Source organism: Artibeus jamaicensis, unplaced genomic scaffold (assembly GCF_021234435.1).
Source record: "Artibeus jamaicensis isolate MK-2021 breed Jamaican fruit bat unplaced genomic scaffold, CSHL_Jam_final scaffold_286, whole genome shotgun sequence".
NCBI classification, from domain to species: domain Eukaryota; kingdom Metazoa; phylum Chordata; class Mammalia; order Chiroptera; family Phyllostomidae; genus Artibeus; species Artibeus jamaicensis.
Genome location: NW_026522034.1, coordinates 2,307,981 through 2,322,734, shown reverse-complemented (window position 1 = coordinate 2,322,734; position 14,754 = coordinate 2,307,981). Strand labels below are relative to the sequence as shown.

The 14,754-nt window shown below is 53.7% G+C and overlaps 1 protein-coding gene across 2 annotated transcripts in view; it reads left to right on the top strand.

The window, feature by feature from the left end:
- LINGO1 (leucine rich repeat and Ig domain containing 1) overlaps positions 1-14,754 on the top strand; it is a 181,887-nt gene that overhangs the window by 155,125 nt on the left and 12,008 nt on the right. The window contains exon 1 of one of the 2 annotated variants that reach the window (XM_037131139.2): positions 9,230-9,604. The exons of the other annotated variant lie outside the window; for it this stretch is intronic. Coding sequence (XP_036987034.1) covers positions 9,599-9,604 — 6 coding nt within the window. The 5' untranslated portion in view covers positions 9,230-9,598. Of the gene's footprint in view, positions 1-9,229; positions 9,605-14,754 lie in introns of those variants that run through there. 2 annotated transcript variants of the gene reach the window in all.

Below are 14,754 nucleotides of genomic sequence, written 5' to 3'. Positions count from 1 at the left end.
TCGGCACGTTAGCTGGACAGGACCTCAGAGTGCTTCCAGCCCCCAGCATCCCCACGGCAGGTTATCAGGCACATACTTGCACACCACGTGGTGGGAGCTCTTAGTCTGGTTTGGGCTCTTCACGTCTGTGGGTCTCCGCTCTCTCCCACCTCTCCTTGTCTCCACAGTGGATTGGGAGAGGGGGTGGGGAATGGGGCATCCCGATCTCAGCCTCTCCCCACACCCACCCCTCATCTGTCTCCCTGTACAGTCAGGGAGGGTGTGGGTGGGCTCACGCAATGCCAAGCACCAACGGCCCCCTCGTGAGTCTCAGCTAACAAGTTGTTTATGGATGTGGCATGACACCTTCTTTCTTCTTTATAACTTCAATAATTTATAGGCATATTAGTGACCAGGCAGCTGCTCTGGGTTCCAACCAGACAGGATGATGCGGTGGTACAGCTGGGCACCTCTGCTGGTATTTACGTTCTCTCACCATCAATTGCGAAGGAGCTCTCCTTCATTTTTGTATGTAATTACATGTGCTATTACAGTTCAGACTCTCCTGCTCTTAATCCCTTTGGAGAGAGCCCGGCCTGCCCAACAGGGATGTGCTGGCCTGGGGACCCAGCTGGCTAGAGAATGTAGAAGGTGTCTAGACACTCTACCTGGGAGAGAGATGGTGGCAACCTCAGCCCCATCCCCTCAGCTGAACTGGAGCCACCCTGGGACTGGTCGCCTCTCTGTACCATCCCAGGGCGCGGCCTTTGCACCCGATGTTTTCTCTGCTCAGAGCACCATCCCCCACCGTACAGCTGGTTGATACCTACTCACCCTTTGGATTTCAGCTCAGCCATTGCCGTGTCTGCCCTGTGTGTGCATGACCCCTACGCTTTCCTTGCCTTAGCTTGGATTACACTGTGCGTTAAACCTTCATATTAGACCGGGGCTATTTGGGGCACAGAGAAAGCTGTAGTGAGTGCTGAGTGAATAAATGGGTAGGTAGGGATGGAGGAATGCCTCCACCTGCCTTACCACTAGTGAGCCCACTGGAGCCCCCACCCCCACCCCTCCTCCAGGAAACCTGCCCCAACTGCTGCAGCCACACACATCTTCCTTTCCTCCCAACCCCTCTAGACCCTCTTGCTCTGGGCTTGGGTTCCCAGAGGGCAGCAAGTCCTGGGCCCTCTATCTGTACCCCCAGCACAAAACAAAGGGCAGCTCAGGATGGAGGGAGGGCAAATCCTAACAATCTCAGCTCTGCTGTGTGACCTGGGGAAGTTGGCCACCTTCCCTGATCCTGTTTCCCCATTGGTTCTATGGGGATAACAGTCCCCTACTTTACTGGGTTGTGATTTAGGTTTATGTGAGACAATTTATAAAAGCACCTAATATAGGGTCCAGTATGTTTTGGGTGCTCAAGCAATATTCCTTAACCTTAACCATTGTCTGTCTGTGAACTGAATCGAGGTAAACTTGAACTGAATTGTGTTAAGTTGAATCACTTTCTAATTCACACCTTCTCTTGTCCACACCTATTTGTTTTTAGTCTCCCCTGCTATGTAGCTGGCTCCAGGCTTGGCTCATGGGAGCCTCCGCAAATATTCTAGATTGATTTATACAGACTTTCCCAGAATCTTGATCCACACTGACAAGGGGGGGAGGGGGTGAGTCTCTCCTGTTCTACAGAAGAATAGACCAAGGCCAGGGAGGCAATATGGCTTCCCTGAGTTAGTGGCAAGTTGAAGAACCAAGCCCTGGCCTCCCACTGGACTTGATAGCCCAGGAATATCTCTCAGGAGATCCTTTGCCTCCATGTCTTCCTCTGTAAGAAGATGTGGTCTTTGAGTGGACCCCATGGGGCTGCTGAAATGATAGAACTCCTGTGCCTGCTCATGGTGAGTACTCCAGAGGGAAGGGTTTGGGATAGGCTCAACTCTAATACCTCCCCTTCTTCTCTCCACGGAAGGTAACACTGGTATTGATCATTCTCATGCGTGTTGTTACACTTTTCCTATATATGTTGGTAACTATTCACAGTCTGGGATTTGTTTTTAAACCTTATGTAAATGGTACATGTTTTGTACATATCTTGGGTTTTTTCATCAACCCTGTGTTTGTGGGGTTACCCACACTCATGCAGGTAGCTCCAGCATATCTGCTTTCACTGCTGCATAGTATTCCACTGTGTGATTATGCCACATTCTGTTTATGCCTTCTCCCGACAACGGGCATTTAGGATATTTCCAGTTCCTCAGTATTACAAACACTACCCTTATGAGTGTTCCTGTACTTGTCTTCCATGGATGTATCGATCCAAGATATACACCCAGGAGGGAGTTGTTGGGTCATAATGTGTGTATCTTTTCAGCTTTACTGGATAAGCACCTAGTTGTTGGGTCATTTCTCACCCTGGCCAGCAGCAGGCACTTGCTTACATTGTCTCAGTGCCCAGCCCTACTGGGAGAAAGGAGTTTTTATGCCCATTTTACAGATGGAGCATGCTTTATCAATTGCTTTACGACAAGTCACCCCAAAACTCAGTGACTTAAAAGAACAAATATCTTGCAGATTCTGCAGGTCAGGAACTCTGGCTCAAGGTCTCTCACAAGGCCATAATCCAGTTGTCAGCCAGAGCGTCATCTCAAAACTGAACTTGGAGAGGGTCTGCATCCAAGCTTGCTCCTGTGGCTGCTGGCAGGTTACAGATGTCGGTTCCTTTCCATGTGGGCTTCTCAACAGGGCAGCTATAAACATGGCAGCTGGCCTCTGTCACAGTGAACAAGCAAGTAATGGAGAGAAGGTACCTGGGATGAAAGCCAGTGTCTTTTTGTAACCTGACCTCAGAATTGATATAGCATTTCTGCTATAAATGAATCAATTAGTCCAGGCCACACGCAGGAGTAGAGGACTGTACACGGAGGTGGGGAGAGTACCAAAAGGCAGTCACAATTTGGAGAGTACAGTTCGGGGTCATCTTAGGGGGTGCCTATCAGAGGGCAGTTGAGGCTCAGAGTGGTGAAATGACTTGCCTAGGGTCACACAGGCCACAGACAGAGCCAGGACTGGAACTTAAGACTGCGCAGCCCTGCAGCTGGGCGCCTTCTGAGCTGCCTTTGATTCACGTTAGTGGTGTGTTCCAACTTCACAAGTTTCCTGCACAACAGAACTCAGGACAAATGATTAACAAATGGATTTGCTAATCACACTGCCTATTTAAGCACATTAGCTCAAGTTCCCCCTGACATGACCCGCAGGCACAGTCGAGCCCAGGATCGTAGAAGTTGTTCTGCCAAGCCTGGGCCCAGATTCCCAGAGCCAGGAAGTGGTTTCTTCACAAAACTGCCTTTTGTGTTTGCTTCTTTGTTTTTGTTCTCAATTCAATCATTTGGGTAGAGAAAGAGAGAGAGAGAGAGAGAGAGAGAGAGAGAGAGAGCGTGTGTGTGTGTGTGTGTGTGTGTGTGTGTGTGTGTGTGTGTGTTTAATGGAATGCACACTTCTCTGTGTTCTAAGAAGAGCTAACTGCAAAGTCAGAAACATCAGGTATTTCCCAGGGACTGCCCTGTAGGCAGAGCTAACAAGCCCCTTCACCTACCAGCCCCAGAGAAATTTCCTGCTTCTCAGCTACTGTGGATGCAGTAACCAGGCACTCAGCTCAGCAGGGCTGTGTGGTCAGGCTGAGCAGGGGCCAGCCCTGGGACCTTGTCTCTCTACAGGACCTCATCTGCCTTGGGGTCTCCCAAAGCCTTTTGACCTCTCTGGATTCTTAGTGCAATTCCAAGTAGTAAAGGCTGCTGCCTACATTGCTTCTAGAAAAGTGAATGTCGCCGATGCCGGGATATTTCCAGTGGAGATGGGGATGACTTAGGCCCTGAGATGAGCGAAATTGGGAATTGAGGATTCAAGAGTACCCTTGGCCCCCATGCTATGGCCCATTCCTCTGGAGAACCCATTGGTCTGTCCTGATTAATGGAGTTTAGTCAGCTTTACTTTATACACATCAGACCCTCTGGAATCAGGGGTCTGGGCTGTCTGTGGAAACTAGAGGCAACACAAGATCAGCCCCTGCCTTCAGGGGCTTCTTGATTCTCAAAGGACGAAGAATTTGGTTGAGGCCTATCCTAGTGGGAACGCCACAAGGGCCTTTACAGATGAGAGCCTGCAGGTTCAGGGGCAGACAGCAACCTAACAGTAAGTATAATAACCATGAAAATATCTGCAGTTATCAAGTACCTACTGTGTGCCAGGCCTAGCATCAAGTACTGGGTATATATTGTCATGAGATCCTCACACCAACCCTGTGAAATGGGTTCTACCGATATTCCCATCTTACAGAGGAGGAAACTGAGGTTCGGAGAGGTGCTCAAAGACACCAAGACCAGCTCAGAGCAGGAGACTGAGGTGCTTACAGCCGGCTTCTGGAAGAAAAGGACCCCATAGGGCCCTGATTTTTGAAGGGGAGGAAGGGAAAGAATGCAAGATAGCAGGTCTAGGGTCTGAGAAAGCTGTTGATGTCAAGATGTGCCAGTAGTGGAGAATGCCAGGGAAGAGGGTGCCCCAGGGTAGTAAGGGTAGGCTTTCCACACTTTGCCCTTAGAGTCTTGACTTCAGCCTCTACCCGTATAGATGTCCCTCCATGTTGACCAGCACATTGCCACTTCCAGTTGGACCAGCCACTGTGCAAAGGTCATCTGTTTAGCTGAGCCCCAGTGTCCTTTCCTTTGCTGGTGCCCAGTGCAGGTTGTGGAGGATGAGGAACTGGTGCGTATCTGGATGAGTGACCTTGAGTAGGCACCTTTTAGGCACTTTGCCCCAACCCTCTGTAACCTGCCTAGGTGGGAGCCTGGTGTTCCTGAGTCCCTTCTGTGTTTTGGAGAGGGGGTTAAGAGGGGGCAGGAAGGCCCTAACCCTGGCCATAGCTCCAGACCCACCTCCTGGAGGGGGCTTTCCTGTCATCTTCCTCTGGGGACCCCATCCCTTGCCCCACTCCATAGCTACACCAACATGGGGCTCTGACCTATAGATTTTCTGCTATTTCCTGATCCACTTGACTCCAGCCTGAGACTCTGGGACTTCATTGTACCAGTAGACTCAGCAACCATTAGCACGGAGGGCTGCAAGAGTGCAGGGCTTCTGCTGTGGCTCCTGGAAGCTACAGGGCCCCCAACTTCTGGGGCTTCAGCTTTCTAGGGACTCAGGTCACTCAAGAGCTCCACATGAGGCCTCATCCCACTGTCCCTGGTGTCTAGGCAGGGCCACAGAGACCTGTGCATAGAGACCCCCAAGCCAACACTTCATTGCACACCTGGGAACACTTTTGTCCAGGTAGGGGTAATGACCCTCTCAAGGTCACACAGTAAGTTCATGAGAGAGCTCAGAATCAAATTTATGGCATAAAGTGACACGGGGACACGGGGACTTCCAACTGGATGCGGGGTCCAGTCCACTCCCCCAGCATTGCTCCATGCCCGCTGCTGCTTGCCCAGCCCCCACCTGTCTCCTGGGCTCTTGGTTTTCATTTTTCTTGCTAATTAGAGGTCTCACCAGTGACTCCACTGCCCCAGCCACTTTAGAGTTGTCATTAATTTCAAGTGCCTTCAGAAATAATCATTATTGTAAAGCCCCGTGAGCTGCTGGGATGCAAGTGGGCAGGACCAGCACAGAGCAGGCACACAGGCAAGCCCGTGTGTGCCGCCCGCTCTGCCCTGTGCTCTCAGGGGACCCAGGCCCACCTCCTGCATCCTCAGCCCCCCAGAGTGAGGGAGACCAGAGCTTGGGCTCTGACATCAGAGGCACACAGAGCCTCAAAACCCAGCTCTCCCTCTTGCACGCAGAGTGAACTTCCGCAAGTCAACAGCCCTCTCAGAGCCTCAGCGTTTTCATCTGCACAGTGGAGATAGCAGTGCGGATCCTGAAGTGAGAAATACGTAGTGCTTGGCTTACCATAGGGGTGGAGTAAATGTTAGATGGGCCTGTCTCCTCCTCCACAGTGCCCTGGAAACCCTTCCCAGCTTCTCTGCTCTGCCGTGAGCACTCAGACTGCAATAGGCTGGCTCTTTCTCCCAGCCATCAGCTCTTAATTGACTGGGAGTTGCTGAGTTTTTCACCCCAAAGCCAGGATCTGCTGGCTTTGGATCTGCTCTGTGCCCACCTAATTTAACATGTTGTCTCAGGCCTGTCCTTGGGAGATCCTAGTCTGAGGACAGAGAGGGAGGAGACTGGAACCTTACCTGTTCTAATGCCATTTCAGGCTGGGATGAAACGGGAGTGGAAGAGAATAGTCTTAGTTTGGTCTTGAAGCACAAGGGGTGACAGGGAGTGGGCATGTTGAACCAGTGGACCAATGAGGACGAAGGCTGGGAGGTGTAGGTGAACTGTAGCTCCTGAGTATCCTTCCCTGGTTGTGTCATTGAAGCCCTGGACTGGGCCACTCCCATGTGTCCCCATAGCCCTGGGAACCCTACCAGACGGGAGTGGAGAGATACTTGTCCCCCTGGCTTGTTTCATGGCTCTGACTGGGTGAGGACTGAGTAACAGGTTCCCCTCTTATGGTTTCTGTGGTGATAAGGCCAGGAGCCTGTACTCTCACCAAGCCCGGGCTGGATCCTCCAAAAGGCCTTTTTCTCCAAGTTCTTCCCCCAAAGCCCTTCCCTCTCCAGTATTTCCACTGGTAAAATTAGACTCGGGATGCTGGGGCAGGTCATTTCTTTTGGAGAAACAGGGACTGGGAAATGGCTTGGGTCTGTGGATGATGTAGAACTAAGGCTGCTGGGCAGTTGGTCCCAGAGACAGCTCCGCCATCAAACGTGAAGGGATCATTGCAGACCCCGGTGCTACCTCAGCCAGCATCTGGGGGCGGGGTGGGAGACACCTGACTCTTCCCCCATTTCTCTGCTGAGATTACTGAGGCAGAGAGCAGGTGAGTCGGGGGCGGAGATGAGCCGAGGCCACGCCGTGCCTGCGTCAGTCGCCACACCAGGAATAGCCCCCGCCCCCGCCCCAGCGGGTCTGCGCTCTCGCGCCCGGCAGCAGCGGCGCCTTCAAGCAGGAGGTAGAGTCTATTCCTGCCGGGCTGGTGGGAGGAGGCGGTGCAGGAGACGGGAGCTTGCGAGTAACTCACAAATAGCCCGGGCAGAGGAGCCAGGAGCTTGGGAATGAGTCCAGGCAGCCACTGTTGCTGGGCTTTTGAAGGGAGGAGGACTCCTGTATCGCTTGTCTATCCCTCCCACCTCTAAATCCCTCTGCCAAGCCTGCCCTCTGCTGGTTATCTCAGCCCTGATTTACCAGCTGTGTGACCACAGGCAAGTCAAGTCATCTCTCTGAGCTTGGGATTCCGACTCTCTGTCACAGGGGGAACAGCTTCTCTTCCCAGGGTTGTTGGAGGGTGAATGTAGAGGGTACAGCAGCACAGCATCGGGTTCTGCTAGGAGCTGGGCTCCAGCCAGGCCTAGGATGAAGATGGACTCAGACATGGAAGACAGGAGATGGCTCTCCAGGCAGGAGTGCCCCTAGCTGTGGTGTGGCAGTGATACCAACAGGTACCTAGAATCTGTTCAGCTGGGGGGAAAAAAGGTCTGTGCAACACTTGGGCTGCATGTGTGAGGCCGAACAGTGGAGAAGCAAGATGGTACTATGGATCCGTGGAGACTGGAGGCCGCACCACGCCAGCCAGGTATCTGCAATGAATGTCAGGCATGCTGGGGTGGGGGTGGGGTGGTACTGGGAGTAGAATGCTGGAGTCTGTCTTGAGGCCTACTAAGAGGCCTTGGGTAAGTCCCCTCCCCCTAGCCTCAGCTTCTTCTCTACCTGCCAGAACCCCTACACCTGTGGGCCTTAGGTGTCGAGAGCATTATTGTGCTAAAGGAATGCACTCCGAACTCGTGTGTGTGTGTGTGTGTGTGTGTGTGTGTGTGTGTGTTGTGGGGGGGCAGTCAGCATTAGTGGTTATCCTAACCAAACTTGCTTAGTGTTAAAGGACTTCTGGCTTCAAAGGTGTGGAAGGTACTGTACAGTGGAAGGTGGTGTGTTCCCAAGGGTCCCAGCCCAATCTGCATGCTTTGCCAAGACACCCCCAGCCAGCTGATTCTCTGTAACTGCTGGTCAAAGCGGATTTGGATGTCTGAGGAACAATCTCATTCTTTGGTCCCATCAGAGTATGTGATCCCAGCCTAGGACCCCCTGGACCTTTGGGGAGCAAGGAGAGGGACCACCAAGTTGAAACGGGGGGCTCTACACTGCCCTCTGCTGGTCACTGGATGCAGTATCCGTGGCCAGGGCTGGCCAGAGGGGCTTGCTGCCTTCTGCTGGACAAGATTAGCCAGACTGGGCGGGGACCCTGACTGTAAAAGAGGGGCAAGACCTAGTTTGGGGTAGAGCCACTGAGCTGGCGTGCCTTCCTCACCATCCTCTAGAGCTTCCCCCTTTCTACCTGTCTGCTCCAAGGCCGCCAGCCTGTGTGGCCCTCCAGCTGTTCACAGACATTTCCAAGAAGAGGGGACAATGAGCAAGGGAGAGGCTTTGAGCCTGACCCTTCCCACGACTAGGGCGGAGAACTTTGTCCGTTCACGTTCGTGTGTCCGTTCACACGGCAGTGTGCAGTGACCCTAGTAAACATGTGTGAACACACGGGATCACGTGCACACGCATATGGCCATCCAAGAGGGTGCGCACACACGAGAGGGTCATGTTGGCCAGAGATTTGCCTGGAGCCCGGACTCGGAGAGGTGCGACTGTATGCAGGCAGAGCTGGACGCCTGGGAGCCGGCTCTCGCACAAGGCGGACGCGCCCCTCGCCGTTTCCAGTTCCAACGGTGCAGAGCAGGGGTTGGGGCACTGTTCACTCTCCGCCCCCTTAGTGGAAAGGAGACGAGCCCCCCACCTCGCCTCCCCCTTCCTTGGTTGTGCTGCCGCGCCTTCTCCTCCCCCCCCTCCCGCCCCCCCGCCTGGCTCCCGCGGCTGGCTGCCTCCCTCCCTCGGTTCCCCTCCCTTTCGAGCTCGCTCGTCGCTCCTCGCGTTCCCTCCCTGTGCCGCGGCACAGCGCGGACCCCGGGCGGGAGCTGGCGCGGGAGCCGGAGTGGGCGGCCGGCGACAGTGCAGCTGGCGGCAGCGGGTCCTGCTCGGGAGCGTGCGGAGTCCCCACCCGCATAGCCCCGGCCCCTCTCCCGATGAGTGGCTCCGAGCAGCATGCGTGTCCGTGGCCTGCGGGCTTCAGCCCTAGCCCGGGTCTCAGCCCCAGAGCAGAGCACTCCCGGCATCAACCGCGGCCCCACCAGCAGAGGCAGCGGAGGCGCTAGGCCGGCTCTGGACGCGGAACTGGGTTCGTGGAGCCAGTGTAGCAAGTCCTGAGCACTCCAGCACCTCCGCCCGCCGGGTCCGCGGCCTCCTGCTTCTTCATTCCGGAGCTCAGGCCCCGGCCCCCCGCTCTGGCTGGGCTCCTGCCCGCGTGGGGCTGACAGAAGGACGGCCATCTCACATCTCAACGAAGGCTCACGGACCGACCCGTGGAGGTGTCGGCTGAGGAGGAGGAGGAGACGGAGGAGGGGGCTGGGCAGGGGCTGTGGCCAGGCCTGGGAGATATGCAATTGGTGACCCAGCCAAGCGGACGGACGGCGGGCCCGAGATGCAGGTGAGCCCCGAGGCTACGGCCCAGCCCTGAGCGGGCAGTCCCTCGGCAAGTGTCCCTGGGGGGTGCTATGGGTCCCCCGGGCTGTGGGGCAGCCCAGTGCCATCCAAGAGCCCCCCTTGGGGGTCAGAGATATGACCCTCTTCAAGCCTCAGAAATGAAGATTTTTTTCCTTTCCCATTCCTTCACTGCAACAAATTTCAAATTGGCTAACTGGGACCCCGGAGCCGTGGAGGTGCCCCACCTGTGTCTCGGTCCTGGTCATCCTCCTTCCCCCTCCCATTTGGAGCACTGTGCACCGCGGAGGGTATGGCCCCTGCTCAGCGGGCTGGGTGGCTGCCCCTTTACACAGAGCTTAGATACCCCAGGCACCCCCAGGCGGGTGGTTGCAGGTCAGGGGCCAGCTTTCTCCACAAGCTTCAGCCTAGGGGCCAGATCCCTCCCCTCACAAGGAGCAATGCCAGTGGTGAGGAAGAAAAGGAAAGTGAGGGGTAGGGAGAGCGGAGGAGCAGGAGTTGGGTCTGTGGAGCACCCAGGAACCCTTTAGGGGCCTCCCCTTTGTCTGCCTTCAGCCCTGGCTTCTCACCAGTCCTGCCCCACTTTTTATTCTGAGGCAGAGTGGGTGGGAGGTGGGAACCAGCTGAGAAAAAAAGAGGTAAGAAGGGATCCTCTGCCTCTGTTTGCACCCCCCATGTGACCCTCAGGAGCTGTGCCCCTCCAGGTGGCTCCCCCTTTGAAAAGGGGTGGGGCAGGCCCAGTGGGCAGTCTCTTCCAATTTTTTGCTGGGTCCCCAAGCCCAGCCCCATCCAGCCCTGGTTCTGCCAGCAGCATCTCCTCTTTGTTCTCAGAGCTCCTGGGGTGGGGGTGGGGAGGATAGGAACAGCTCTGCCCTGCTTGGGTGGGAGGGCAGGAGGCCCTGAAGTGGGGGGCAGTGCCATCTGGGCAAACCCCTTCCCTGCCAGCCCAGCCCTTTCTCAGTTCTCTGCTTGGCATGGATTGCGAGAGGGCACATAGCCCAGCCTGGCCCTAGGCTCTGGGATCTGGGCTCAGGGCTCAGCCCTTTTGGTCATTACGCTAACAGCTCCAGCACTGGGTGCCTCGCATGCTCACGGAGCAATGAGCCTGGGGTTTCCCCCTCATCCCTCACTGGTGAGGAGCACTGTTGAGGGAGGAAAGGGTTACCTGTCCCAGACTCCCAGACCCTTTGTCCTTGTGTGGGCCAGGTGGCTCTCAGAGTCCTAACACCTCTGGGAAGGTGGTAGCTAGCGCCTGGTCTTCTGGGACAGCTTGCGTGCCCTTCCTGCTTTCTCCCATGGCCTGAGGCAGAAAAAAATAAGGCAGCAGAAGGGAGGTGCCAAATTTTTGGAACCCAGATGGGGGCTCCAGGCAGCACTCAGCTACTCCTCCAGGAGGAGGGCTTAGCAAAGGCCAGGGCAAGTCCTCTGTTGTATTCTTATAGTTCCTCAGCACCCCCCCCCTCACCTATTTAAAACCGTGACAGGGCTTGGTCATGGTTGCAATGCTCCCCAGGGCCTGGAGTTAGAGTGGGTCCTGAATCCAAGGGACCAGGTTTTAGGGGATGGGCATGTGCTCTAAGCCCAGTTATCATGCATGACTTGTGGGCTGAGGGCCCCTGTGTGACTGGAGGTGGGTGGAGAGACCACTCCACCCATTGTTATCGTGCTCTTTGATCCCAGTACTCAGCTCCTCCATCCCCTGCCTCTGAACACCCATTTTTCCTTGTATTAGATATGGTTTTCTAAAACCCTGAGTTCCAGAGGAACACACACATACACACACCCTCTCATGAGGGTGGTGTTTATCATAAAGCCAAGCAGGACCCCTGGTACCAGTGATGGTGCTGCTTTCCAGGGGTAGGTCCCTAGTAAATGGCTGGAAGATGACAATCCAAGCCGGGGCTGCATTCCTATTGAGAAGTGAGGCTGTGCGGTGATTTGCACAGGGGACCTATGGAGGCATGAAGCAGTGTCTGGTGGAAGGTGAGGAAGTGGGTCACATGGGGCTAGGGAAGGGTCTGGGTGGGGCAGGAGGTGGTGGTGGTTTCAGGGTCAGAGCCTTGGTTTCCTGGTCAGGGTCTTTTGGTCTTTCTGTCCTGTGTGTGGCACATCTATGGAAGGATGGTGGCCTTCCAGTCTCAGAGTCCCTTCCTCCCAATGGTTCTGTGTTCCCACCAGTAGGTCCTTCTGCATATCCACCCATCACCTGGCTTGATCCAGCATCCCTACCCAGAGGTGGTCCTCTCTTTTCCTTCTCCTGGCCCCTCCTCTAGGAAACCTCCCTGACTGCTTCAAGACACTGATCCTCCTCCAGGTACCCACAGCGTAGAATTACATTGGTTTGCAGCTAATATCACACCAACCCATTCATTCGTGCATTTATTCTACACAGCCTGGCAGAGCTGACTGCTTGGCTTCAGGCGAGGCCTCTCTATGGCGCCCATGGATTGCCTTGAATACGGTGGGCAATTGTGTGCTCTTCCCCTGACCTCCCCTTACTGGTGAATGGGGAAGACATTGGGAGGATCCAGGGAGCAGCTGTTAGCTGGTGGCGAGGACTACTTGGAGGGAACACAGTGTCCCCAGCCTGTAAAGATGGGCAGAGCTGGGTAACATCAAGGATGCCTCAGGCGGGGGTTGAGGAGAACCAAGGCAGGGCGTTCTCACACAGACAGAGAAAATGGGATTTGTTCTTGGGGGCTGAGACAGTCACGGGTCCTCTAGGAAGAGAGAGGCCTGGTAGGTCCTGAGGTAGTAGCGGACGTGGCAGAGACACAGGAAGCAGAGGGTTCCAGAATCAGGGACAGTTCTTTGGAGAAAGTGTGGGAGGGCGAGTGCATTTCCAAATGCACTGAAGGCATCTTTGATGCCGACCTTATTTCTGTGTTGAACAAGTGACCGAACGCACATCCGTGAGTCCAGTGGCCTGGTAGAGCTGTGCTGACAACAGCCCCCTTCTCATGTGCTCAGTTACGTCCAGGTCACTTTATAGTGAAATGTTGAGCAGGGATCCTGAAGCCAGATGCTCAGGTTTAAATTTTAGCTCAATACTGCCTAACTCTGTGATTTGGGGCAAGTTACTTCACGTCTCTGGGCTTCAGTGTCCTTATTGATAAAGTGAAGACAGCAGCGGTGGTTAATTCTAGGGGTATCATGAGAATTAAGTATGTTAATATATGTGAGACATGTGGAGCAGTACCTGGCACACAGTAAGCTCTCTAGAAAGGCTTGCTACTCATAGTCTCTATCAATGAGGTGTTCTCAGTCTTACCCTTGTAGGTGGTACAGAGATTTGATTGGATAGCTAGGAAACGAAGCCACAGAGGAGGAACGCCTTAGTTAAAATCCCTGATGACAAGGATGGGGCTCAGGCTAGGATGCCTTCCTCCTGGCTTCTGCCCTGGGGGTCTCGTTCATTGTTCTGGGTATGACCTGCTAACTAACTAACCAATGTATTTAGTATTAAGAATAATAATACGATGAGTACCATGACCCTACTCTCCAACCTGAACGTTAGCACGTTTTTTAAAAAAAGATTTGATGTATTTATTTTTAGACAGAGGGGAAGAGAGGGAGAGAAATATCAATGTGTGGTTGCCTCTTGTGCACCCCCTACAGGGGGGCCTGGCCTGCAACCCAGGCATGTGCTCTGCCTGGGAATTGAACTAGTGACCCTTTGATATGCAGGCTGGTGCTCAACCACTGAGCCACACCAGACAGAGCTGAACGTTAGCACTTTAATAACAGAGCACGTCTTCCCGTGTTCTTCTCCTCACCTTATCCATTGGCCTCTTTCTCTGAGGCAACCACTACCCTATATTATCCGTTTAGCATTTCCTTGCCTTTTTAAAGTTATATTTTGATACATAGAAATTGTTCAGCTTTAGTTATTGTCAACTTTGTAAAGAGAACATGAAACTGTATGTGTATGTATAAGCCTCGTCTCTATTATTGCAAATAATGGATGTTCATTTATGTTCATATGAATACACAGTGGTCTGTCGTTTGGACACAACACATTGTATTTTCTGTTCTTCTGTTGATGGGCATGTGGGTTGTTTTCCTGTTTGCTCTTACAAACGATTCTGCTGTGAACATGCTTGTCCTGTCTTCTGAGACGCAGTCTCAGGGGCACAGAGCTGGGAGTGGAATTGCTGGGTTGGGGGACACATTTGCACCCACCTTTACTGGGAGTGTTTTCCAAATTGACTGGACCCTTATGTGTTCCCAGCAGGAGGTGATGTCCTCCTTCCTCCTCATCCCCGTCAGAACTCCTGTGCTCAGATGTCTCCATTTTACTGATTGAATGAGTGTAAAATGGTAAACTTTATGATCTTGATTTGCATTTCTGGAATTCAAGGTTTCTTGTGTATGGGGCTGAGATGGGTAGCAGCCAGTGTGTAACACATGCTCACTAAGCAGTTTTTCTGTTTGCACCTTGGTTTCCCCAGTCAGGATGCTGTCTCTACAACCCCTGTTTTGAAGGATGGGCAAGGTCAGGGAGGACTCCTGGATGAAGTGGAGTGGAGGAGGGGCATTTAGAGTGAAAGGAACCCCAGTGGTACTGTGCTCACCCCGGCATAGGCAGGGGTGGTCCTAGCTTGGGAGGCAGAGGGAGCCTGTGCTTCATTATTTCAATAATGCACAGGGCCCTAAAAACCTGGTCTCCACACCCCGGCACACTGGTGAGTGCTCAAAAGAGTTTGATGACTTGGGGAATGAGCAGGATGGAATGAACTATATGCTTTTCTTCCTTCATTCCCACTCTGCGGGTGTCCTCCCTGATTACTCTTACCACTGAGTGACTGAGGGGTGGCTGAGCAAGCCGGTTCCTAGGCATTTTCAAGGCCCCTATGAAGCCTTCAAGACTTTTAACCACAGGGGCTGAGAAGGCCAGTCCTGACAGGGTGATTTGGAGTGGCTCCCTCTACCAGCCTGGTGGCTTTCCCTGCCTGGACAGGGGCCCCTGTCCAGGGGCTGGTTAGAGAGGAGTTACGAGGCTTGTGGAAATAATTATGCTTATTTCACGTGACACTCAAATTGACTGCCTCCAGGGTGACATTAACAAGGCATTGTTCCTCATCTCCAACCTCTTATTACGTGTTATTAGGGTGTGTGGTGTGTGTGTTTTTCTAT